General features: G+C 39.1%; 1 protein-coding gene across 4 annotated transcripts in view; it reads left to right on the top strand.

Moving 5' to 3' along the window:
• Positions 1–26,422, top strand: part of PPP4R4 (protein phosphatase 4 regulatory subunit 4) — a 108,218-nt gene that overhangs the window by 57,460 nt on the left and 24,336 nt on the right. For all 4 annotated transcript variants that reach the window (XR_006204035.1, XM_042944194.1, XM_042944192.1 and 1 more), the window contains 12 exons: positions 14–120; positions 944–1,051; positions 8,181–8,302; positions 10,731–10,853; positions 11,902–12,071; positions 12,408–12,527; positions 14,818–14,895; positions 15,608–15,691; positions 16,287–16,469; positions 19,718–19,823; positions 21,610–21,757; positions 25,577–25,721. Coding sequence is in view for 3 of the 4 variants with exons in the window: in XM_042944194.1 (XP_042800128.1) it covers positions 14–120; positions 944–1,051; positions 8,181–8,302; positions 10,731–10,853; positions 11,902–12,071; positions 12,408–12,527; positions 14,818–14,895; positions 15,608–15,691; positions 16,287–16,469; positions 19,718–19,823; positions 21,610–21,757; positions 25,577–25,721 (1,494 nt within the window). In the remaining variant the exon portion in view is untranslated. The remainder of the gene's footprint in view (positions 1–13; positions 121–943; positions 1,052–8,180; positions 8,303–10,730; positions 10,854–11,901; positions 12,072–12,407; positions 12,528–14,817; positions 14,896–15,607; positions 15,692–16,286; positions 16,470–19,717; positions 19,824–21,609; positions 21,758–25,576; positions 25,722–26,422) is intronic.

Genomic DNA, 26,422 nt, shown 5'->3' on the forward strand with positions numbered 1-26,422 from the left:
ATTTTCTCTTTAGATTTTGAACCCACTTGTTTCCAAGGCACAACTTTCCCAAACTGTCCAGTCTCGTTTAGTTAGTTGTAAAATTTTAGGAAAAATGACCAACAAATTTGATGCCCATACGTGAGTATTTGTATATAATTTTTTTTTTGTCTACTTTATTCAATTAAATTCGATTTAAAATGTATGATGGTCGTGTGATTTACTGTTATATTAGGCTTACATTATGTTATTCCATACTACATACAAGTTTAGCTGTTTTAACTCTGTAGAATTCTTATAGTCTACTTAGTCTACTATTCAGATGCATTTCTTCTGATCTCATGGCTCTTCAAATCAACACGGTTAACTTTTTATATTTCTCATCTTAGCCTTCTCTGTCACACACTGAGTGTAGTTTTGAGCATAAAATGGTATTATTCTATAGACGTCAAAAACTGTCTGACCGTACATAAAGATAAGACTTTCTGATTTCTTCCATTATTGTTATAAATTCATTATTTTGGATAATTTATCTTATTTTGAGGCTTTATGGGGAATGTTTATAGTGTATATGCTCCTCTCTGCCCAGATGATAAATAACCAAGTGGAAAGAATGGAATGTTATATTAATTATGGCACAGAATAAAATATAAAGTTGAAGAGTATTTTGGTAGATAGTTGCTAGATATTCCACTTGCCTGTGTAACCTTTTATCCTTAATTTAAGATGTTTAATTGTGAATCCAAAATTAGCCATTATTTTACAAAGATCCAATCATGTATATGATTTGCAAGTAACAGGAGATAACCTCCAAAGTTTAATGACATGTGAAAATCCACTCTAGACTATAAAGCTTTGTATTAAAATATATTTGTTATTAGGGTAAGCTAAGATTTTGATGATAACTGTTTGAAAATTTTAGTCTAAAATACCCACTTGCACGTTCCTTTCTTTGCCTTCTAAGCATTAAAAGAGAGATACTTCCTCTGGTAAAATCACTCTGTCAAGATGTGGAATATGAAGTTCGATCTTGTATGTGTCGGCAATTAGAGAACATAGCTCAGGGCATTGGGTGAGTATCGTTTCAATTCCTTGTGTCATATTCTTATTTCCGGATAGTCAGACATGCATATGTTGTGCCTGTGTGTTCCATGAAAGTATGCTTGTTGAAGGGCTAAAATTTATGTGAGTTTTAAAAATGATTGCAACAACAAGTACCTCCTGATGTGTCTGGATTAAAAGAGATTAGATTAAAGTGAAGTTGCTTAGCATTTACTTCATGTTAATTTCTTTCTTTCTCACCTTCACTGGCTTTAGTTAGCATCCAGATACCTAGATCCGAGAAGGGAAAATGTCCCAATATAAACCACGCTTGGACTATTGCAGTAGCATTCCTTTGGGCGAGCGACATATTATTGGGTCCTCTCAGATGGGCTTACTCAGTGGAAGTCTTTGTTTCCTGTACACCTTGGCATTTCCACTGTCTTTTCTTGCCTTTTGGTTGTGTGAGGTTCAGGAAGGAGATGCCTAGGGCTGATAGTCTCCTCTTCACCCATAAAAACTGATCTCATGTTAAGGTATGATATTAAAGGAAGTTTTATCTCAGAACCATCACGGGAAATAGTTTTTTTTTTTTTTTTTTTTAAAGGATCCTAAATTGATAGAAAAAACATTGAGACCTCTTATTTTTTAGTAGAAGTTGTACTGTTTTCACCTGGTTCTTTGTTTCACAAGCAAGGACAATCAGGTTGTTGCCATTTGTATAGTTCTTAACAACAACAAAAAAATGGGGGCCAGTATTTAAGGCTTTTGGATGACTTCAGAATGTCATACAGATTCAGGTCCTGTGTCCTGTCCACCTTGATGAATCAGAGGATTTAAGTGTTGTGTTAGAAGCTTAACAATGTAACAGAGTAATCCTTTCTCTAATTTTGATTTCAGAACTAGCTTCTTTCTGGTAGATCTTCTTAGGCTAGGCTGACTCTGGATCATTGTGGACCATAAATAATTCAGTCTTGCCCAGTTCTGTGCAAGCCTTAATCACGATCAGAACCTATCAGGAGAATATATCATTGTCTTTTTGTATTCCATGTTTTGTCATCTGACATTTTGCCACTGTTAAAAACAGGCTGGTCAGATGTGTTCAAATTTGCCTTCTGAAAATTAATATAGAATTATTGCTTAAGGATTAATTTACAAAAGCAAAGCTAGAATCTACCTACCTTGTTAACTTAGAATTCACTCAAAAAATTAATTTGCCTGATTAAATTCATTTAATTTTGAATTCTCATGTACTATTAGAATATAATCATAGGATTTTCATGGTATCATGGCTAAAAACTACTATGATCTGATTCATATTTTTTATTCTCTCTTTGATCAATATATAAAACTAAAGAGACGTATACAGTTTTTTTCTTTTGGCATTGGAAATTAGGACTTTTGTTAAGCTCTGATAACCACCAACAGGAATTTTCTACACACAAGGCTAGGAGAAGCCCTGAGATGAGTGAAAGGAGGTGGGAAGAGATATTTCCGAGACTGCTGCTGATTTAAGAGAGAGGCTGCCCACTACTCTGCTGGGAGTTGTGGTCTAAGGCACTTGGGAATAGGAAGTACTGGGAATAGGGCCCAAGAACAGTACAGACTTGGGTTTGTAGTTTTGTATTTGTTGTGGCTGGCAGGGGAGCAATTACTGACCACTTTAGTTTAATCAGAAATGAGCACCAGAAATTGTTCTTCATTTAATAAGATGATCAGGAAGAAAAATTAAGAGATTCTTGTCCAGCTGGCATATCCATAAGAACTGAAGTCTGCATAACACTAGAAAACTAACTATGGATTGTGCACTAGCTTGGGATCAAAGAGGACAGTTCTTAGAATAATCAGATGAATAGTGAATAGTATAACGAAGAGGTCGTGCACATGTGTTTGCAGGAAAACAACCGTATGGAATAGACCTCTCTTTATACAGGGATGACTAAAGAGAAGAAAGAAACAAATGTGGAATCTACAAAAAGATTCTTCAGTGTTGGAGGGAAGAACATACAGTGCTCAGATAGGAAATAAAGAATATACTTTTGTAAATGAATTAAAATTTTTTTAACGTTTATTCATTTTTGAGAGACAGAGAGTGAGTGGGGAAGGGGCAGAGAGCGAGGGAGGCACAGAATCCGAAACGGGCTCCAGCACAGAGCCCGACGTGGGGCTTGAACTCACAAACTGCAAGATCATGACCTGAGCCGAAGTCAGTCGCTTAACCGACTGAGCCACCCAGGTGCCCCGGAAGAATATACTTTTGAAGAAATTGATCAAATCTCTGGTGACATGACAAGTAAGATAACCTGAAAATGCCCCCATTATTAACGTATGACAAAATTTCAACATCCATTCATGATAAAAACTCTCAGGAAGCTAGGGGTGAAGGGGACTTCCTCAATCTGATACAGGCATGTATGAGAAACCTACAGCTAACGTCATAATTAATGGTAGATATTGAATGCTTTTTCCTTAAGGTAAGAACAGGTCGAGGATAGTTTTTATCACTTCTGTTCAACACTGTATGGGATGTCCTAGCTATTGAAATAAGGCAAGAAAACAAAAATCTTAAAGGTCTAAAGATCTGAAAGGAAAAAGTAAAATGATTTCTTTTTTTTTTTTTTTAATTTTTTTTTTTAACGTTTATTTATTTTTGAGACCGAGAGAGACAGAGCATGAATGGGAGAGGGGCAGAGAGAGAGGGAGACACAGAATCAGAAGCAGGCTCCAGGCTCCGAGCCATCAGCCCAGAGCCCGACGCGGGGCTCGAACTCACGGACCGCGAGATCGTGACCTGAGCCGAAGTCGGACGCCCAACCGACTGAGCCACCCAGGCGCCCCAAATGATTTCTACTTGTAGATGACAGAACGGTTTACATAGAAAAATCCTCAGTAATTTACAATGATTTCTACTTGTAGATGACATCACTGTTTACATAGAAAATCCTCAGTAATTTACAAAACAACTATTAGAACTAATTAATGGATTTAAAGATGTTTCAGGATACATACAAAAATAGATACGGATAAGTGGAACAGAAGAGAGTACAGAAATAGACACACATATATATGTGGCCAATTGACTTTCAACAGAATGCCAAAGCAGTTCAAGGAGGAAAATCTCTTCAAAACACAGTACTGGGATAACTGGATATTCATGAGAGAAAAAAAAAATGAACATTAATTCTTATCTCACACTGTACGTAAAGAACTAATTTGAAACTTATCACATTCCTGAATATTATCAAATCAACAACCTTCCAATCTCCCATGATATAATACTGCTAGTTGGCATTTACTTCAGAGCTAAACATCTTTAATATGGCCTAGCCGTTCCACTTTTAATTATTTACCCAAGAGAAGTGAAAATATATCCATAACAAGAGCTGTGTTAGATACACATGCTTATAGTAGCTTTATTTGTAACACCCAAACTGGAACAATCCAGATGTCTACTGATCGACGAAAGGAAAAATAAAATACGGTATGTCCATACAGTGGAGTACTATTTAGCAAGAAAAAGGAATGTCATGCTGTTACATGCATTATAACAGCATGGATATGTCTCAGAATCAGTATGTTAAGGGAAGCGAGCCAGATACAAAAGGAGTATATACGGTATGATAAATACAAACTACAGTGACAAAAAGCAGATCCATGATTGCTTTTGTCAGAGGCAGATTGTAGAATTCAGACATAATGGGACTGATGATTGGTTCTTGTCCTCTGCCCATGAGTTTTGTCTTCTGTCAGATTGGAAGGGCGTTGATGTAGGGGAGGGCTGAGCAACTTTATCTTCTTAACAAAGAGATGGAGATGATTGGGTCCCCAGTATTTCTTTCAGCCTAGGCTCCTTAAAAAGGCCGATGGAAAAGGCACAAACAGATGAGAAGTTTCCTTGAGTTGCTGTTGCTGACCTGGCCAACCGTGGAACTCAGGATCGTCCTTCATCGGTACTTAGTTTGATCAGGCTGCTACCATCAGGTGGCACCAAATCATGGCCAGCACCTGGGTAGATTTGGATCACGCAGCGAGACCCCAGAATTCCAGGCTGGCTATCTGGGCAAGCTTGCTTATTTCATTCATCGTGCTATCCCTCACCCTGTATTTTACATACCCTGCCTTCTGATGTCATGGAAGGGTTAGGTTATAATTATTAGCATGTTGGCTGATAAGACTGGACTCCTACACAAATAATAGAATCAGGCCGTCCCCAGATTTTTGTTCCGAATCCTTATATGCCAAAGGCATTTTTAGTACAAAGGATAATGACCTACAGTTCTGCCCTAGCCAGAGTGGAGTTTGCATATGAAGTCAAGAAAAGGATATTCTCATAAATATACCAGCACAGGCAGTGTATAGCCCACATCTGCTTCTTGAAGAAGCCCTAATCCAGCTTGTTTAGAGGAACTAATGAGAGAGTATTTGCATCTTACATGTGTGGGTCTGCCACGATGCCTTATTTTTACTTTTATAATGTGACAGACAGGCAAAGAAAACAAGTAATATACTTCATAAAGAAGAAATGTAAGTGTCCAATAAATGTACTCAATTTCATTTAGTTGTCGAGAGATCTATGCATTTAATGAATATGCATTGAGCACCTACCATAAGCTATGGATTACATATGGATGATGTAATAATGAAAAAGATACAGTCCTGTCGTCCAGGTGCTTGGAGTTTGACCAGAGATGCAGTCAAGTAGACAGACAGTTACTGAATAATATGTGATATTTACAAAACAATAGTGAAATGCTCCTTTTACCAATGAAATCAGAAAAGTTAATGATAAATCTTTAGTGCTAGCAAAGACACAGGAAATATCTTCGTGTCCTACTGGGAGAAGCATAAACCTAGAATCTTTTTGAATTCTATTATATACACAGAATTTTTGCTGATATTTTACCTGTATTATTCCATTTTTAGAGATAAGTATAAAGAATCGGTGTATATCAAAATTTATGAATAACATTAGTATACACTTAGATAATATTTACCATGTGTGAGACACTCTTCTAAGCACTTGTGTGAGCTTAATACCCTCACAATCATCTGTTGGATGGATAGTAATTGTTCCTGTTTTACAGATGAGGAAGCTGAAGCCCAAAGAGGATGTATATAATAACATCAACGGGATAGAAGCCTGGAGGCCGTACATTATCAGAAACTTTCAAAGTTTCTTTAAGTAGAAGGTTATAGGTTATCTATTTTTATATAGCTCTTATGTTTTTTAAAATTTTGATAACATATAAAAGCGATCTTTTAATACATAGTGCCATAGTGTTTAGTGGCTTTAACGTAGTTGAAAATGAGAAATCCCCGTTGGTGTTGGTAGGTTGAAACTGACATGTCCTTATTGCCACTGATGATACACAGATTTGATTTTTTCACTTTGCCTTTTCAGCATTAAGAAATCATTGTGCAGCTATTAAAGACCTTTTGATTCTGATTGTTTTTATCTTTAATACCCAGATATAATTAAGTTGGGTTTGCATCAGTATACCACTCTTGGGGGGAAAAATCATTTGAAAGATTGAATGGAAGTAACTTTTGCCTGTAAATAGGGATGAGATCTTTAGCTTAAACTACCGTCTTTCATTCTTAATAAACTCAAGGTTTTTAACAGCATGCAAATATGTTCTGAATTGATATAAAACATATTAGTTTCATGGGTACAACATGAGTCAGTATACATTGCAAAACGATTATCGGAGTAAGTCTGGCTACCCCTGTCCCCTTATGCAGTTACAGAATTTTTTTCTCTTATGACTTTTAAGATTTACTCTCTTAGCAACTTTCAAATATACAGTATGGTATTGTTAACTATAGTCACTATGCTGTACAGCACATCCCCATGGCTTATTTATTTAATAACTGGAAGTTTGTGCTTTTGACCACCTTCCCCCCTTTCATAGATTAATTTCTTAGAAACAGTTTTTGGCTCTCTGATCGCGCAAGTCCTTAGAGCCGGTACTCTCCAATAAGGTAGCCGCTAGCCATGTTTGGCTATTTAAATTCAGTAAAATGAAGTTAAAACTTCAGTTCCTCAGTTATGCTGACCTTATTTTATTTATTAAAAAAAATCTTTTTTAATGTTATTTCTGAGACAGAGAGAGACAGAGCATGAGTGGGGGAGGGGCAGTGAGAGAGGGAGACACAGAATCCGAAGCAGGCTCCAGGCTCTGAGCTGTCAGCACAGAGCCCGACGCGGGGCTCGAACTTGCAAACCGTGAGATCATGACCTGAGCCAAAGTCGGACGCTGAACCGACTGAGCCACCCGGGCGCCCCTACTGACCTTATTTTACATGCTCAGTAGCCACGTGTGGCCACAATACAGTTTGTAAACATTTCCCTCATAGCAGAAAGTTCTGCTTGACAGCGTTGTCTTAGAGTCTTTGTGCTCTGCCCTAAATCTTTTCAGGTTTTCTGCAACTCTCAGTGACTTTCTCATTCTCTATCAAATTATAATTCATGCCGTCTTCCATCACGTGTCTAGGAAGGACACATGATAATGCATCACATTATAAGTCTCCCTTATCAGCATGGGTCATTGTAGTAGCATCTCATTTTGGTGAATGAGCAGTGGCTGATTAAAGTATCTAATGAGAACCATTGGTGATTGTATTATAAATGTTGTATATGCCCTGAAAGCATGGGTATTGTGTTTCATTCTTTCAGAGAGAGCGTCTAGTGTCCTGTATCATTCTTCTATGTAGGAATTAGTTACTGTAATGTTGTATTTTAGGTGAATGAAAAAATAATGCAGCCCTTGAAATCTAGATAAAAAGATTTTGTTAAGGTATCTGTGGTCGCTACTGTTAGGTTTTTCTGGCTAGTCCAGATCATTTGCTGATGTTGCTTAAGATGGAAAACTTTTACAATATGTAAAGTTTAATATAAACTTCTAGTCATTAAGATCTCTGCAGGTAATAATATTATCCTGGTGGAAGTAGAATTGATTTAAGTAATTAGACAATTACTGTTAATGTTTCTTATGTTTATATCATGCTTTCCAGCCAGGTTGCAAGCTTCTGGAGAGCAGGAGCCAGATCTTTATGATTTTTCCTGTTCTCTGCAGTACCTGGCCCCGTGACTTTCACTTCATAAGTTCTTGCTATAATTCATTGAATTGATTTATTTTCTTCTATTGCTTCTTGTGCAGGACAGAACTTACAAAAAGCGTGGTGCTCCCTGAGCTAATAGAACTCTCCAGGGATGAAGGCAGCAGTGTGCGGCTTGCTGCTTTCGAAACTTTGGTTAATCTGCTTGACGTGTTTGACACAGGTAAATCTTCCCGCGGACACACCTTTGCTTCTGAAAGCAGTGTTTTCCCCTGTTTTGTAACTGATAGGGAGTGAAGAAAGATAAGGGATAGAATTCCTTATGTTGTTTTATGATGAACATTAAGCCTCCCTTCCTCTCTGTCTCTTTCTGGTTCTTTCTCTTGTGGCACCTTCTCTGTGGCTGCTTTTACCTTCCTGGCATCCTGTGTTACTGCATGTTCCATGCCTCTCTCTTTTCGCTCATCCATGTTTAACTGCCTTGTGTGGGGAGATAAGAATTGGTTTGGTAATTAGCCTTTAACTTGCTTAACTAATTGACTCTAGGAAAGATGTTGACTAAAGCAGTAATATTCCTTCCTTAATATTTTAATGCTAGAAATCTCATGGCCGTGGGGAGGAAAACTTTGGGATGAGGTGTTTGAGTGGGAATGGGTAAGGAGGTATTTCTTCGTGTTGTGCCAGTCAAATCACAAAGACATCACAGAGACAATTAGCTCCTCTGTGAGTATATGACTAGACTTTTGACAAATGCTGGAGATTAATTTATCAGTAAACATTAACCATTCTGATGTGGTAAAATTTGGAGGAGTAAATGTCAAGTACTTGGGTGCGAAACTCTATTGTGTAAATTATAGGATTATGTTTACTTGGATTAACAACATTTTACCCTGAACTAGGAGAGCCTCTTAAAGATTATTGCAGTGTGGCCAATAATTATGTATGATTGTTCCAGAATAATCATTCAGCCTATATGATGAGCTAGAGGAGTAAGAACTATAATACATGAAAATAGATGAGTGAGTGAATCTCCTTGTCCTAATGATGGGGCACCCCTGGGCATTCAGTCTAGGAGCCTTGGCCCCCTCCTTGCTCTCTCCCCTCACTGTCCACACCCGGTTGTGAACAGATCTGGGCGTAACCTATGTTCACGGTTTTCCCTGCCATTCCTTCCCGCTCCAGTACCACTTGTCATTCCCTTAGCACGTGAAATTCGCTCACACCTCCAGCCTTTCTGCATATTCATTTTTCTCCCTGTTTTTTCTCCCTTCTGTTTTCCTCCTAACCAACTTCCTTCAGTGCTCATTGCAAATACAGTCTCCTCTCTGATTATCTCTGTAAATGTCTTATGCCTGGGGTACACCAACTGTGGTCTGCAGGCCAGATCCTGCTGCTGCCTGCTTATGTAAATAAAGTTTATTGGAACCTAGCCATGCCCACGTGGCTCTGTATTGTCTGCAGCTGATTTGGGGCCCTAGTGGCAGAGTCGTTACGACAGATACACTGTGAAGCCTAGAACGTTTACAAAAATTGCAGACCCGTGCCTTATACCAACTATGAGAATAGCGATCACGTCGTCTTGTGATAGTTTTTGTGTTTGGCTTCTTTGCTGGTGTGAGTTTCTCAAGTTCAGACCGTTTATTACTCATCCCTCTACTTCTACTTAGGATAATGCGTGTTCTGTACGGAAAACAATGAATGTCTAATAAATGTCATTTAGTTAAAATGGTAGATGTGGTCCTGAAACGTAATGATAGTAACAGTCATAATAATACCATTAAACCTGTTGCAGCATTTTGCTTAGTCTTGTCAGACCCTTAATAGCGATTCCTTTCTGACAGTTTAAGAGAATTATGGGAAATTCAGAGTATTTAGAATCAAGATGTAAATGTCAGTGGGATATATGAGAAATTTATAATCTAAGCAGACACACTTAAAATATGGATTAACTTCTTAAAAAAAAGGTTTTTTTTAATGTTTATTGTTGAGACAGAGACAGAGCGCGAGCAGGGGAGGGGCAGAGAGAGAGGGAAACACAGAATCCGGAGCAGGCTCCAGGCTCTGAGCTGTCAGCACAGAGCCTGATGCCGGGCTCGAACTCACAAACCGTGAGATCGTGACCTGAGCCGAAGTCGGATGCTCAGCCATCTGAGTCGCCCAGACGCCCCCACAATATCAGTGAACTTCTTAAGGAAGTGCCATATAAGTAAAAATGGAGAAATTCAATAAACAGGACATATTATAAGCTAACAATTTCAGTCAGAAAAAGCTGCCCCCTGGCGTGAGTTACGCGCTAACACGTGAGACCTGCGGCCTGAGCCTGCTGGTCCTCCGTTCACGTCCGCGGTGTTGGGGTTCTGTAGTTATTCGGCCTCCAAGCCTCAGTCCTCAAAGCTCTTTAGCCTGTAAGCACTCTTGACATGTGGTCCCGGTGGCCGTCCACGAGTCCGAGCCCCTGAGCCTGGCGTGAAAAGGTTTTGCCGATCTCAGCCCTCTTCTTGCTACTTCTGCGACCAGGGCTTGCCGACGTGTTCCGTGGCCGTGTGGCCAACCCGGCGACTTTCCTTTCTGGAATCTGTATGTATGCATTTCTCCATGTGCAGCGTGGGCAACTAGATCTAAAGTCTGTTTTGTTTTGTTTTGTTTTCCAGATGACAGAAGTCAAACTATCCTTCCCTTAGTGAAATCATTTTGTGAAAAATCTTTCAAAGCGGACGAATCCATTCTTATTTCCTTATCTTTCCATTTAGGAAAACTATGCCATGGACTCTATGGTATGATATACCCTGAGAATTTCAAGATTGTGGATAATTTTTTTCCTTTGTCTTCTGCCTCAGCCACTTGACTGCAGCTCCTCAGTTGTGAAACCTATCCTTTAAGGGTGTAAAATCTTAAGAAGTCTTAGATTTTTGGTAGCATAATCTAGAGCACATTTAAGAATGACTTTTTCCCTAACAGAACCTATTTGAAAGAACAGTGACCGAAAGAAGTAGTCATGGCCCTTTAAATCTCTGAATATTTTATATTCATATAAAATATGGTATCGGTTGGCATATGATGTAGTTATATTAACTATTGGTGCATAGCAAGTATACACTTATTAACTATTTGTTGAGTAATTAATATATCATGTGAGCAGTTCAGCTTAGAATTTAGAATAATACTCATAACCTGGCATTTTGAACATATTACTCGGTTCTTAGCTTCCTATAATAATGTAATCATAAATTAAGTTATAGCCATCTGCTATACTAAAACATTTTTCAGCAGGTATATTATAGACTTTTAATTGGCCGTTGAAAATAAGGTTTGCAGTATATGATGAGTTCCTAGCTCTCTAAGATCATTTATTAATGTGGAACGAGTCTGTGGATCAGAAATATTTAGAGTTTACTTTGCCGTCTTTTAGGTTGAGTTTTTAAACTCTTTTCTCTGCAGATACACACACAGGTCTTTTCTGCAGGCAATTTTAGAATATTTACCAGAAGTAAATTGCAGTAATGGTCCTTACATATTATTATTGTAGTGACTCGTCGGTGGTCTGTAGTGTGATACGTGCTGCAGACATTCAGTCGTCATTCCTGCATTGCATAGTTTATACTGTTAAAATTAAAGTGTTATTAAAATCAACATAAGGTGAAACAATAGACCCATTGAATTTCTCCATAAGAGGTACTCTTTCCTCACTGTTGCTTTTATTTATGGTCTTTAACGGTTTACTTGAGTATTTGGTTCCCGTTACGTAAGTGTTGTATTTTGCTTTTCTCTCTCTATTTTTGTTTTCAGTGAAAATGTTGAACAAAGGTTTTACATTTGTTTTAGGAATTCTTACTCCAGATCAACACTTGAGATTTTTGGAGTTTTATAAGAAACTGTGTACGCTGGGTTTGCAACAAGAAAACGGACACAATGAAAATCAGATTCCACCCCAAATCCTAGAGCAGGAGAAGAAATATATTTCAGTACGGAAGAACTGTGCTTATAACTTTCCGGTAATAGATTATGTATTTGTACTGACAAAAGGTTTTGATGATAACTTTAAAATATCTGAATAGATAGCATTAAAAACCATGGCCATTTATGACCCTGCTGCTTAGGCTTACGTGTGGTGTAGACAGTAGGTCCTGAGTAATATTAGTATAACTTATATTTAACTTTGTGTGTAAAGTAGAGCCATCTGCATGCATTTGGATCTTCCAAATGTGATTTCCACCTGAATTATTATGTAGAGGACATGATTTCAATTGAAATGAAATGATTGTAATATTAGGTATTGATGCACGTTTTTCTCTCCTTCCCACTCATCTTCTCCCTTCCACCTCCACCAGGCCATGATTGTTTTTGTTGATCCTAAAAACTTCCACATGGAACTCTATTCTACATTCTTCTGCCTTTGTCATGACCCCGAAGTACCAGTCAGATACACTATTGCCATTTGCTTTTATGAAGTAAGTGTGAAGAAGTGTTAGCATTTGACGTTTGTTAATTCCACCTATGTATGCTAGATGAGTTTTGGATATTGTGTACGCTTCTGTTTATAAAGGTTTATTATATGATATGGGCTCCATATCACTTTCATATTTGAGTCCTAACTGTTATTTTAAAATTTCCATAATTCTCTCTTTAGTATGTTGACAGAAGTCATTTACATAAGCACATTATATTCATTTACCATTTATTGATCCATTCATTCAGCGTACCTCTATTAAGTGCCGACTTTAAGCCAGACATTGTGGTGTGAATACGGGTATCTTTGGTTTGGAAGTAAAACCAGGTTTTATATGCCTTACAATATTAATATTTAACTTTGCATCTAAACTCAAGAACTTGAGAGTAAACGGAAAATCGAGTGACAGGTTATTTATTGCTTTTCGTGCAAATGGATCACGTTTTATGAACATACCTGTTAGGTTCAGCTGTTATAACTCTCTTGAGTGGAAGAAGCAAAAGTGAATTTAAACATTTCCGATGGATGTAATTGACTTCTTAACCCTAGAGGTTGAAATCTGGATACGTGTCTTGGGTGATCCCAGGAAGCACGTGTATGCTTACATAGTGGCAGTAAGCACGTATAAACTGTAAGTTGTCAACTTCCAAATATAAATGTCTCTTTGTAAATGGCACAATAAAATATTTCCTGTCTTCACAAGAGGTATCTAAATATTCTTACTCTCAGTGAGAATATTTCAGCCCCTTCCTTGCACTGGGTTCCTACATCAGAGCATTGTTTGATTAGCTATAAGCACACGAGGAATCTGTAGCATCATGATTATGTTGCTTGAGACTCTTGATTGTTGGGTGATAGTATTCTTTTGAATAACACTTTTTCTGGGGTGACGAAACGTTCATTGTGCAAAATCTAGGAAATATTGTCTTTCAATGGTGTAACTAATTAAAATACTTCCAGTGTTGCACAGTATGTTTTGGAGGATGGGACGGGACAGAGGGCACTGGCCGGCTGAGTGAAATCTCTGTCTCCAGTGCGCCTTAAGTGAGCATTTATTTAGTCTTGGTTACCGTGCATGCTTGTAGTTATTAGAAACCAGAGATGGTTTCATGAGGTTTGTGTCTGAGAACGCAATGTTTATGTAATGTTAGAGCTTTTACTTATTTTTATCTTTATCCCTTTAAAATTTCATCGTTATTTGTGTTTTGTAGTGGACATCACATGTTAGCGCCAGAGAGAGAAACATCTTGAAATGGGTACATAAAAATATTTCACTGGTAGGAGTGAGTCTGGCAGTTGTTGATCTAGCTATTTGCTGGGTGGCTAGTTGCCATGTTCCCTCAGTCATACCATGTAGGTAGGCTGTTCACGATACTCTATTCCAAAAATGAATTGTTAGTCTGGGTTTGTCCTTTTGAGCAGTGAAAATCCGCTGGTGAGTTTAAGTTTTCCTCACAGGGTTGTTGTTAAATTCTGATAATTACTTTCCTATATCCTAACTTTATTCTTGTTTTTCAGAAAAATAGTATTTTGAAAATATTCTGAACGAGTCAGAAACAACCCTGTAGAGCAGAGGTTTTTAAAATACTTCCCCCCACCCCCTCCTGCCCATTGAAATCTTACCCAGAAGCCCAATACATAGAAAGAAAGAAAGAAAGAAAGAAAGAAAGAAAGAAAAGTAGAAACTGGTGGATTTATCATTGTGAGTTCTGTTTTTGTCTGGAGGAGGAAAAAAACCCAAACCTGTTCACAGGGGAGTTTAGCTTAGACCCTTCCAGCTCCTTTTGTGCTGATCAAAGTCTTTGATGGGAAAAGTCTTTGATGTCTTGCTTGCTTGGGACTCCCCTCTGTCCGTGTCACACAGACCTTCCGTAGAACTTGCCCTCTTTAGGAGGTGCTGAGCCAGGGCGAATGCTCATGTGCCTGCACTATCCTGGGAGACCTCGTTGGCCGCTGTAAGACTTTAAAATATGAGCTGGAGGCATCCATGGGCTTATTGCTTATGATACGGAAATTATGACTCTGATAAATCCTTCCTACATTTGCTGCGCCCATGTGGGCACTTACTTGCCGATTCTCACGTGTCCACACTCCAGAGTGTCATAAAGGAGACTAAAAAGCTGGTTTTGTATGCAATTAATTTCTCTAGAAATCTAATTTTTATATGTATGTTGTAACCTAGTCTCATTTCAGAAGAAGTATCTAACAGGGATGTATTTTGTAAAATTATTATTATAACCTTTAGATGTCTAGTAGTTTTAAATCTGAGAGACTTTATCGCTGCATTTTAGGTCTCTAAACTTCTGAATTCTGGAGTATATTTAATACATAAAGAACTGATAACATTATTACAAGATGAATCACTGGAGGTAATATCTTCTTACTCCTTGGTTTTTACTTCTTTTATGTTAAGTCTGAATATTTCAATGCCCTTTCCCTGCCTCCTTCTTAAGAATTGCATGAATTCTTTTAGCTGGCAATCCCCAAAAGTGTTAAGACAACGTACCATTGTATCATAGACTGGAAATTGAGATCTTTAAAAACAATTACTAGGTTTTTAAAATATGTACATATATTTGCTTATTAAGGAAAATTTAGGAAATGCCAAAAAGTAGACCGACAAAAGAATACCTTTAGTTCCAGTCGCTGTTACTGTTTTGTTGTAGTTTAAAAATTTCCTACTTTTTTCTGTGAAGAGGTTTTTATTTTCCACAATCGGAATCGTACATTCAATGTTATCTCTTTTTCTCTTAGCATTGTTTGGGGAGTATACTTGTGGAAACTTTGCAGTACTTTATGTTGATGATGCATTCAGTATATCCTGTTCACTCAAATGAGTACGGGCTTGTCAAAGCTCAACTCCTCAATATTTAGTCGTTGCAGAGGGTGTTCTCTAACTTCAATTGCTTTTTAAAAGTCGAGAGGCAGGTTTTCAGCATGTTGGTTGTGTAGAAGTGGCTGTCTCCGATCTAGACTATTTGAACAGTATCGAGAGACAGATACAGAGATGGACGTATGAAACTAATCCAAGACTAGAAAAACAGTAATTGCCATAAAAGTAACCAATCTCTCTATTAAAAGGTACTAGATGCTCTCATAGATCATCTTCCAGAAATCCTTGAACTTATGTCTACCGGTGGAGAAAGCAGTGTTCAAGAAAATAAGGTAAACGTCCTGTATCAAAGAAGTTCCTGAATGTTATAAATACGATCTCACTCCGCAGAGTTGTTGTAGGGAACAAGGAGAGAACGTATGGAAAATATTTAAAGTAGTGTCTGCCCCATATTAACAAGTGCTTAGTAAATGTCTCTTGGAGCTTCAACAGCCTGAATTTCCTCTCCAATTCTTGTATTACCATGATTCTTACTGCCCTCGGAGGTTACGTTCACATTTTCAGTTTTTATTAGCATTAATTATTATTCCAAGAACAGCATCTGGTGAGGACAGGAGAGAAGGAATTTGGAAGGTCACAATTTTCCAACAGTGAAGTAGAACAAATTTTACTTTTGTCAGAGGGATTGTGAGTCCCATTCTCTATTTCAGAATTTCGTTTCCAGTAACTGTTCATTTTACTCATGGAATTTTTAAAACATACTGACTTGAATTTGCCAGATAACGGTCTCCCTGTGACAACCGAGAGCCTAAGTTGTGAAGTGAGCGAGAATGTCCCTCTCCCCAGTGTGTTGTAAGACTGAAGAATTCGCTGGAATGCTGTGGTGGATTTATTATCATCCATCCTCTGATGGGCTTTCTTTTTCAGTTGTCATCTCTGCCTGACTTGATTCCGGCACTCACAGCCGCCGAGCAGCGAGCTGCGGCCTCCTTAAAATGGAGAACTCATGAGAAGCTACTGCAGAAATATGCCTGTCTGCCACACATCATATCCAGTGATCAGATTTATTATCGTTTCTTGCAAAGAATGTTCACGATCGTGATGACAAATGTGAGCCCGGTACCTTTTATCTAATGCTTTTGAACTCTCACCTGATTTTGGGGTTACCAGATTCTTCACATTCTCAAAGTAGTACGACAAACTTCATTTATTCCATTTTGTCCTAGAAGGATGTTCTTTTGCCAGGTCTCTGAAGGGGGAACTTAAGTTTCTCTGTGCTTTTCCGCTCATGCTTGTTTTTGAGCATTGTCTGTATAGCTGGAATGAAGAATGAACAGGTGGTACCTTCACTTACCCTTTGTCCGTATGTCGCCAAGGAGAGTGTGAACAGACTCACTTCAAACTTGATGTAGTTCTTCTCAAGAGGCAGGTTGGCAGGAGACTGTGATCTTGACTGCTAAGTACCTTCTGCTCTGATAATATACCTTATATGTGTCATGGCCTCAGAGCCTGCCTCAACTATGCCGTGTTGCCAAGGCATCTTGTAAGCCTCTCAATCTTAGAGGAGTTACTTTTTCTTTTAAAGTACCTCTGAAAGATGGCTATGTAACAGATAAAGCTTATATTAAAAACATGGTGGCCTATGATGGATAGCCTTAACATTAGAGTCAAAAGCAGGAAAAAAAAGAAAAGATTTGTACCCAAATACCCCAGAGAGTGAGTTGTTGACCTTTGTTACAAAAATTTCCAGAGAGGTCTGCTGAACCCCCGGTTCAATGTACATTTAATATGTACATTTAATATGATGTCTTCCTACCATTTTTGAAGTATAAGAAATTTCCATATGACGTATAAGTTTTAGAAGCTGCTAAAGAAAGTGCTTTATGTTCTCATTGTTCTCAATAAAAGGGAGATAATGAAATCTAATAGCCGTCTCAGAAACCCCAAATCCGTTTTAGCCTCAAAGATTAAAAAGAAAAATAACATGGTCGGTGTCATTTTCAACTTAAGTTAAAAAAAAAAAAATAGACATTTCATGAACTACCTCTTCTACAAGTTAATTTCATTCATCAAAGCAAAGCCTAGAAGATGAAGGTTATGTTATAGACGTAACAGTCTTAAGAAATGATTTTGGCAACAATGACTCCTTACCAGAGGACAACGCGTGAGTGTGCCGCATAGGAAATTTCACATCAAATTGAGCAGAATTTATCAATTATTTTATTCAGAAATTACTTATTTGAGTGCCTGCTATGTGTCAGGCCGTGTTCCAAGAGTTAGGGATAAAGGAGTGAATAAGACAGAGTCCTGCTCTTAACAGAGCCTGCGTTCTACAGTGGTGGCGGCGAGGTGGATAATAAGACAGGCTGAGTAAATCTATTAACAGGGGCCGATGAGTGCTGTGAAGTTTGATCTTAATTGTTGACCTCAATCTGATTATTCAGTAGGCATGTTGTGTTTCCAAAGCCAAGAATACATAATTATTCCATAGTTTTAGCTTCTCTTATCAGGAAGGAGAGACGAGTTGCAACAAAGAGTATGAACAAACTACTTGGAAGCCTGAGAGATTCGTTTTACTATTTTCTTTTACAAGACAGTAACTCCACACTTAAAAGGAGATACGTGATTATTATAGCACGTTTTCCATGATCAAAGAGGACACGTTATTCTGTGTCAGTATTCTCTGGAGAAAAGAAAGAATTTGTATTTTTAATTCCATACTAATGGTCATAGTATTCATTCCTTCAGCAAAATTAATTGAGAGCTTACTATGTGCCAAGCACTATTCTGGGTACCAAGATACAGCAGCAAACAAAAGAGATAAGGAACTTATTATCACGGAACCTTAGATTCTGTTGGAGACAGGCGGTAAACAAACATACGTATATAGTATGTCAGGGACGAAAGGTATAGTGAAGACCGGGAAAGCAGGGTAGAGGGCGAGGAATGTGACCGAGGGTAGTAGGATCTGTTGTGGAGAGAGCGGTCAGGAAAAAGTCCTCTCTGATCAAGTGTGCTTCATGCAGAGGCTTGAACAAAGTACTGGAGTTACTCTGTGGATGTCTGAAGGACAAGTGGTCCAGGCAAAGGGAATAGTGTGGTTGCGTGAGGACGGAAACCATTGTAGAAAGCGGTAGAGACGTGAGGTAGAGGGGTGGCTGGGTCCACAGCACAGCACACTTTGAGGGCCATGATGTGGAATCTAGGTTGTATTCTCTGAAACGGGGGAAGTCTTTGGAAGGTTTTGAGCAATGACATAAGCTTTTTTTCCCCTACTTTTGTTGTGAAAAATATTTAAGGATCCAGAAAGGCAGCAGTGTGCGGTTTTATTCTACTTGAATTTCAAGGATCCCCACTGTAATAGTCTGAATCTTTAATATTTAAATATTATAGTATTGATACGTAAGCCAAGATGGTGTACGTGAATTTTATACTGGGCATAATAGATCTGGTTGAGAGATTTTTCTCTAATACGTAGTTGGAACCCAAACCCAGTAAAGACAGATGATTGAATTCATTTAAAATTAATGAATTCTGCCCAGCGGTGTGACAAATTCAAAGGACAGAGGAGTATAGAACATTAGTAAGAGTTATGGACATGGTGTCCCTTTGATTCTAAGTTTCATCTGTGTGTGGACCAGGGATCTCAGTGACGACATTGAGTTCGAAGAGTCAGAAGCAAGCCAGAAGGATTGCAAAGTATATCTGATCATGGGATCTCTAAATTTATATTTTAGAAGTGGCACATTTTTGATGATGTACCTGACACAGGGTATGTTCTTGCAAGCATTTGCTGAATAAATGAGTGACAAGGTCCAGGGAATGGCTAAGAGAATGGGTGGCCGAGAGGTATTTGGGGAGAATGTCACTTAAGATGAAGTGGCAAAGAAATGAGAGTCATCCTGTAAAGCAGATTTGGATGATTTGGAAACTGTGCCAAACAGAATTAACTTTGTAATATGATACATTAGTTGATATGCCTGAGTGGTATTGACATTAAATTATGAGGGCACTTCCACAGTGATTTGAGAGGTGGACCACACTGTTCTTACTTTTTTTTTTTTTTTTTAATGTTTATTTTTGAGAGAGAGACAGAGTACGAGGGGGCAGGGGCAGAGAGAGAGGGAGACACAGAATCCAAAGCAGGCTCCAGGCTCCGAGCTGTGAGCACAGCGCCCGATGCGGGGCTTGAACCCACGAACCGCAAGATCATGACCTGAGCTGAAGTTGCACGCTTAACCGACTGAGCCACCCAGGCGCCCCAACACTGCTCTTACTTTTAGCCGCAATTGAAAATTGATTTGTGGAGCCAAAGTGTATTATTATATTGGTTTAATTGTCTTTCTTATTTCTTTAAGAATGTCTTACCTGTCCAAAAGGCAGCTTCACGAACGCTATGCATTTTTCTACGTTATAATCGTAAACAAGAACAGAGACATGAGGTCATTCAAAAATTAATTGAACGTAAGTAATCATTGCCTCTCATTTTGAAAAACAGAAAGTAAGCAAAGTGGCCTTAGTTAGTTCTGACTTACTGCATGTATCATTTTGCCATGAATAGTTAGGCTGATGTTGGTAAGTATCTGGAGTGTGTTTCTATTTGAGTTTTCTAGGTTAATTTTTGGGGGTTGTTTTAGAAATCTTTAAGATAGGATTATTCTGTGATGAACAAAAGTAATAATTACTCTGGGTCTTTTTTAGTGGGTTTCTACACTTGAAAAATTAAAATAATGTTTCTTTATGGTGAAAGTCCAGTTTCTACCCTGATGAAATAGCATTTGGAACTAAAATACGAGTTGAGTCTCCATGAATGTAGCATTTTATGTTTTTATATTAAATATTAGCAGAATGCGAGGATTTTTTTTAGTTCCCTTGAATAGAGTTGATGCATACATGACTATGAATCTGGTAAGCCTATGTGGTTCATAATGTTTTAAAAAATGAAATCAGTTAACAAATGCAAGTTTTTTTTAATTTGCTAAGGGCTAAATTGAGACAGAAACCTTTAGTTAATGTGTTAATTCTAGAAAGAGTGTCACATACTTGTATATACTTAGTGAATTTTTAATTATTGTATACTTGTTTTGACCATAGTGTCTTAATGCTTTTATTGAACTCTGTTATCCAGCGTAGGTAGTAGGTAATGGGATTTTCTGGTTATTGGACTTCACCATTTTAAGTTGGATCACCATTTTTCAAAAAATTAAGAGTGTATCAAATTCCATTTAAGAAAAATTATGCTCCATATACTTTAAACTTTCTCTTTTTGACTCTGTTTTAATTTAATTTTCATTTTTCAGGGGTACGACCTCACATTTAGAATCAGTTTTATTTTGAAAGGAGATTCCACTTGGCTTTAAATATTAAGAATTTTGCTTTTGAACATTTGTGGAATAAGGGAGAAAACAATCCTTTAAATGTTTACCTGAATTATTGTCAATAATACAGTGTTTACATATGACTTTAACCACTTCAGAGCATTTCTATGGAAATGAAGAAAACCACTAATTTGATTGGTCAAATATAAGTTCAGAGTTCGAAGTTACACAGACTTTGATTTGCATTCCAGCACTACGCCTACCAGCTCTGTGACTTTAACCTCTGAACCTCCTCTCAGGAGGATAAATCTATACTTCCCCCATTGGATTGTTTTTTGGGATTAAATGTGATAATACGTATAGAGTACTTAGCACGTAATGGGTGATCAAAAAATAGTAGATATAGTTATTTAGGACTTAATAAATGCTTATGGGGGGCGCCTGGGTGGCTCAGTCGGTTAAGCGTCCGACTTCAGCTCAGGTCATGATCTCACGGTCCGTGGGTTCAAGCTCCGCGTCGGGCTCTGTGCTGACAGCTCAGAGCCTGGAGCCTGTTTCGGATTCTGTGTCTCCTTCTCTCTGTGACCCTCCCCCGTTCATGCTCTGTCTCTCTCTGTCTCAAAAATAAACGTTAAAAAAAAAAAAAAATTAAAAAAAAAAAGTCTAAACTCTTTAAAAAAAAAATAAATGCTTATGGAATAGAATGCAATGTTTAATACATTTTTTCTGGTTTTTGAGATGTTTTGAGATGTCCTTTTTTTTGGGAGTCCACAGATCTTTAGTATATATGATTTTTTTTCTCTTATCTCTTGTATTTGCTAAGCAAATTGTGGATATAAAAAAACTTGTCACGGGTTTTGCGTGTCTAATTTTGTCACATATAATTTCATGTAGGAAAGATTAAACTTATCTTTTTTTGTTGTTGTTTCTAGAACTGGGCCAAGGAAAAAGCTATTGGAATAGACTTCGATTTTTGGATACCTGTGAATTTATTATAGAGATCTTCTCCAAATCATTTTTCTGTAAATACTTCTTTCTACCTGCTATTGAACTGACGCACGATCCAGTGGCAAATGTGAGGTATGCTACCAATCCAAGGAAATACTTGAAAAAATTGTATGTTTAAATTTATCTACTATAATTTATCTACTTACCAACTATAAAGAACATGCAAAATCTTTTTCATAGTCAATCAGAAAACAAGTAAATAATGTATACTTACTTTGAAATTCCTAGTAGTCTTAGTTGATGAGCCTCAGTAAGACTTGGAAGCTTTTCACAGTGTCTCAGGTCTTTTGTTTATTGGGTTGAGAGAGCAGCAGTCAAAGCCAGCCTGGCAGGCTTCTCCTGCCGCTTGGATACACACATTGGCTTCAGGATTTGAGCAGATATTCATAATTTGTGGATCTTCTAAGACTAAAGAAAAAATAATTCCAAGTTGGCTTGGGCAAAGATCTGTCCATTTTTAGAGGCAATCAAGAGATTGGTTTTTGTTTTATATTTTTAGTGTAAGAAAATACAGAAAATGCCACTGCGTTGGCTTCAGTATTTTGTGCATCTTATCTGTGCTAAGTAACTAATGAATCTAACTTGCAAACATGTTGCAAATCGAAGTTGTGGCCCTAGAAAAGCAGCTCCCACTGAGATGAATTGTCACTTACTTATCAAGCAGTTGACAAAAATTATTTGAACGGCAACGAGGGGCACCTGGGTGGCTCAGTGAGTTAAGCATCTCTCTCTCTCTCTCTCTTTTTTTTTAAGCATTCTTTAATGTTTTTATTCTTTTTCTTTAATGTTTTTATTCTTGGGAGAGAGAGAAAGAGACAGAGTGTGAGTGGGGGAGGGGCAGAGAGAAAGAGGGAGACCCAGAATGTGAAGCAGGTTCCAGGCTCTGAGCTGTCAGCACAGAGCCCGACGCAGGGCTCGAACTCATGGACTGCGAGATCATGACCTGAGCCGAAGTCAGATGCTTAACCGACTGAGCCACCCAGGCTCCCCAGGGAGACACAGAATTCTAAGCAGGCTCCAGACTCCACGCTGTCAGCACAGAGCCCGAGACGGGGCTCAAACCCACAAACCGCGACATCATGACCTGAGCCGAAGTTGGACATTTAACTGACTGAGCCACCCAGGCGCCCCCTGACTCTTGATCTTGGCTCAGGTCGTGATGTCACGGTTCACGAGTTTGAGCCTTGCGTCGTGCTCTGCGCTCACGAGGAGCCTGCTTCGGATTCTGTCTCTCCCTCTCTCTGCCCCCTCCTGCTCTCTCTCTCGCTCTCTTTCTCAAATAAATAAAAAAACTTTAAAACAAAAACACAAACCTGAAAGGAAATGAAATCATCTCTAACCCAGGTCAACAAGATTGAAAGCATAGAGTTGACCCTAAGAGAAAGCAACCTGTCAATTCAAAAACCAAATGAAGATTAATTGAACATTGCTCTGTGAATTTTGGTTATTTTGGGGGTAAGAGATCATTGCATAGCAATTTGTTTTGGTTTCCACTCTTCTGCCTGGGTAACTGCCAGTCAAACAAACGGGTCCAGCAATACTAATACATATACTAATTGGCTTTTGGAGACGAAAGCATTTGCCCAGCTCTGCAGAGATGTGTAGATAGAACGAAAGCCGTCACAGGCAAGAGTGGTGGGATCGTGCACTTAGGACGGGTTTCTGGAGCCACACTGCCTGAGCTGATTTCCAGCTCTATACTACCTGTGTGTCTTTGGGCAAGTTACATAATCTCTCTGCACATGGATTTCCTTAGCACCTAATTCATAGGGGGTTCCAAGGGGTAAATACCTGAGATAATGTACATGAAGAATTTAGCTTACCAGGAAGGGCGTGTGATACCTAATCATAAAATCTTTATGATCTCACGGACCCAGGATTCTCAGAGTTAAATCACCACTTCTGTAGCTTTTGTTGAATATATGTTTTCGAGACTTGCCTTGAGTTATGAAGAATGAAGTGTGCATAGACTGTTGATTGTTTTTGTTTTTCCTTACGTCAATGTTTAAAACTTGCATTCACGGAGCCTAGACAATGTAGAGGCTGGAAAGACTGTTGGTATTCAACGGAGCCTTCCCCTTTGCCAGAAATGCAAATGATTCTCTTTGGGGTAACTGGGGCCCCTTAACTGAGAGAAAGCATCACCAGGATCCATGGTGAGCTCAAATGAGTTCGAGACCATTATTGCTATGAATGGAGCTGAATATTCTAGAGGAAGAGCCTCCTTCGCCTTTTCACCTGAATAGAAAGCAAACTTTTTGTATGTGGAGAATCCTTGACTGCGGGCTCAGCAGACAGGTCGGCCTAGAAACTCTAGGAATGGGACTTGGTTGTCCCGGGTTTGGCATAGAAGTAAAAAAAATAGTATCTGGAGAGCACTCAGAGGAATGGATGAATACAGCAGCCCAAACGTAGGCAACTGCCTGGCATCGCTCTGTAAAAGCAGCCCCGGCAGAGCACTAGACTAGTAGCTTAGCAAAGCAGAGCACTTTCTGCACTGCCTCTTCCCGGCAAGGTTTTCTGTGCTGCCCCGGATCGCCTCTTACCTCTCTGGCGTTCTTCCGTCTGTGTGTTGCTGCCTTATCCGCGCGGTGTAGACTGGGATGGCGCCTAGGCTCTGTCCTTTTGCCTTTTCTTCTCAGACTGCACTCAATGGCTTTGGCGAGCTCTCCAGTCTCCTGGCTTGCATGTCATCTGTGTGCTGAAGTTTCCTGACTGTATGTCTCCAGCACGGGTGTCCTTCCTGTACAGGAGACGCGTTGAGCTAGCTGCCCACTTAGCATTTCCGTGGCTTGTCCAACAAGCGCCTCAGACTCGGTCTGCCCGAAAGTAAATCCCCGCCGTGTCCCGCACCCACGCCTGCCCTTGCTTCTTCTGAGGTCTTCTCCATCCGTGCACATAACCGTCTCCTCTTGCCACCTGCTTGGATCAAAACCTTACCTCCTTCCTGCCACCCCACCACAGTTCCTCAGCACACACTGCTGCTTGCAAAATACGTTGAATCCAAACACTTCTCGCTGCTGACTGCTACCACTCTGGTTCAGGCGGCCGCCGTCTCCTGCCTGAATGACTGCTAGAGCCTCCTCTGTTGTTTCCCTTCTGTCCTCGACCCTCTACAGTCTGCTCTCACACCACTAGTCAGGTGATCCTTCTTCCATCATGTTAAGCCCGATCACTTCCCTCCTCTGTGTAAAACTCTCCACGGCTTCTTACGGTGTCCAAAGTGAAAGCTAGTCTTCGAGCAGTGGCCTCCAAGGCCCTGCACGAGCTGGCCTCCTGTTGCCACTTTGAGGTCTCCTGATGATCTCACCTTTGCTCAGCTCTACCCACTATAGCCTATTTGCCAGTTTGGGTCAATTTGCCAATTTGGGGTAACACCCAAGTCAGGCTCCCCCATAGGTCATTTGCACATACGGCAGGCTCCTGTCCATCATGCTCTTCTCTGGATGTTCACGTTACTTACTCCCTAATTTTCTTTAATAAGTCTTTGATTAAATATTATCTCTTCAGCGAAACTTTCGCTGAAACTCTCTATGACCTCGTCTTTTAAAACTAACGCCCCGCCTCTGATACTCCCTTTTCTTTTCCTGCTTTAGTTTTGTCCATGGCACTTACCACTCTCTGACAGATACTTTGTTTCCTTATTCTTTCTTCCTTACCCCGTACTACAGGGTGAGCTCCAGGAGAGCAAAGAATTTGGTTGGTCTTTTTCACTGTGTGTCTCAGCACCCAGAATAACGAATGCTTGACTCCTAACAGCCACCCCGTAAGCATTTGCTATAGGCTAAATTCCCAGGCTCTCCGAAGTTTGAATTTTCTTTCCATTTCGTGTTACTGTTATTCTTAGTTATTGAACTCATTCAAAAGTAAGTACTATTTAATTTATTACAGAATGAAACTTTGCTACTTGTTGCCCAAAGTGAAATCTACTCTGAAGATCCCTGCAGATAAGCATCTGCTTCAGCAGTTAGAAATGTGTGTGAGGAAACTCCTCTGTCAAGAAAAAGATAAAGATGTTCTGGCTATTGTAAAAAGAGTAAGTATCGCTCTTGCCGCGCCAGTGGCGTTTCTTGCGTGAAGACAGTGTCCATCGTAGCTTCCGTGTTTTAGCTTGACACGATAGCAATATGGTAACATAGCGTTGCTAGAGTAGTGTTGGTAACGGACTTGGCTGATGTGTGCTACGGCTGGTAAAGTTCCTTTCATGGGGCAGTTAGACATTCAACTTGTATTACTAGTAATATAAGCACCATGAGAGAGCTTGGCCCATTTGAGGTGCTTCATAAATACTGTTCAACTAATAATACTTCATCCACCAGACTTGATTTATAAGTGATTATAATCCAACTGGGAAAGTCACACTTCATAGAAATTTAGCCCTGGAAGGGCCGTCAAGATCTGTTTGATTTTGCAGAAACTCTAGGCCTAGAGCTAGTAAATGTCTGCTTGGGATCATATTAGCAAGTGGCTGAGCCGGGGCTGGAATACGGATCTCTTACCCCGAGTGCATTCTTTTTTCAGGAATGTGACATCATGTCTTATGGGTTTGTTTGTTTCTTTTGTTTTTAGCATGGGCTCACATGGATTGTTTGCCGATGTTACAAAATGAAAACAGCAAAAATTTGGGGTTAGTGAAGTCATGCCTGAAAATACTTTGTAGTCTTTCAAAACTTTCTGCTGAACGCATAACTCATATTTTTGTAAGATTAAGTCAAATTTAAGTGGTTACTCTCAGTC

Source organism: Panthera leo, chromosome B3, assembly GCF_018350215.1.
Source record: "Panthera leo isolate Ple1 chromosome B3, P.leo_Ple1_pat1.1, whole genome shotgun sequence".
Lineage (NCBI taxonomy): Eukaryota > Metazoa > Chordata > Mammalia > Carnivora > Felidae > Panthera > Panthera leo.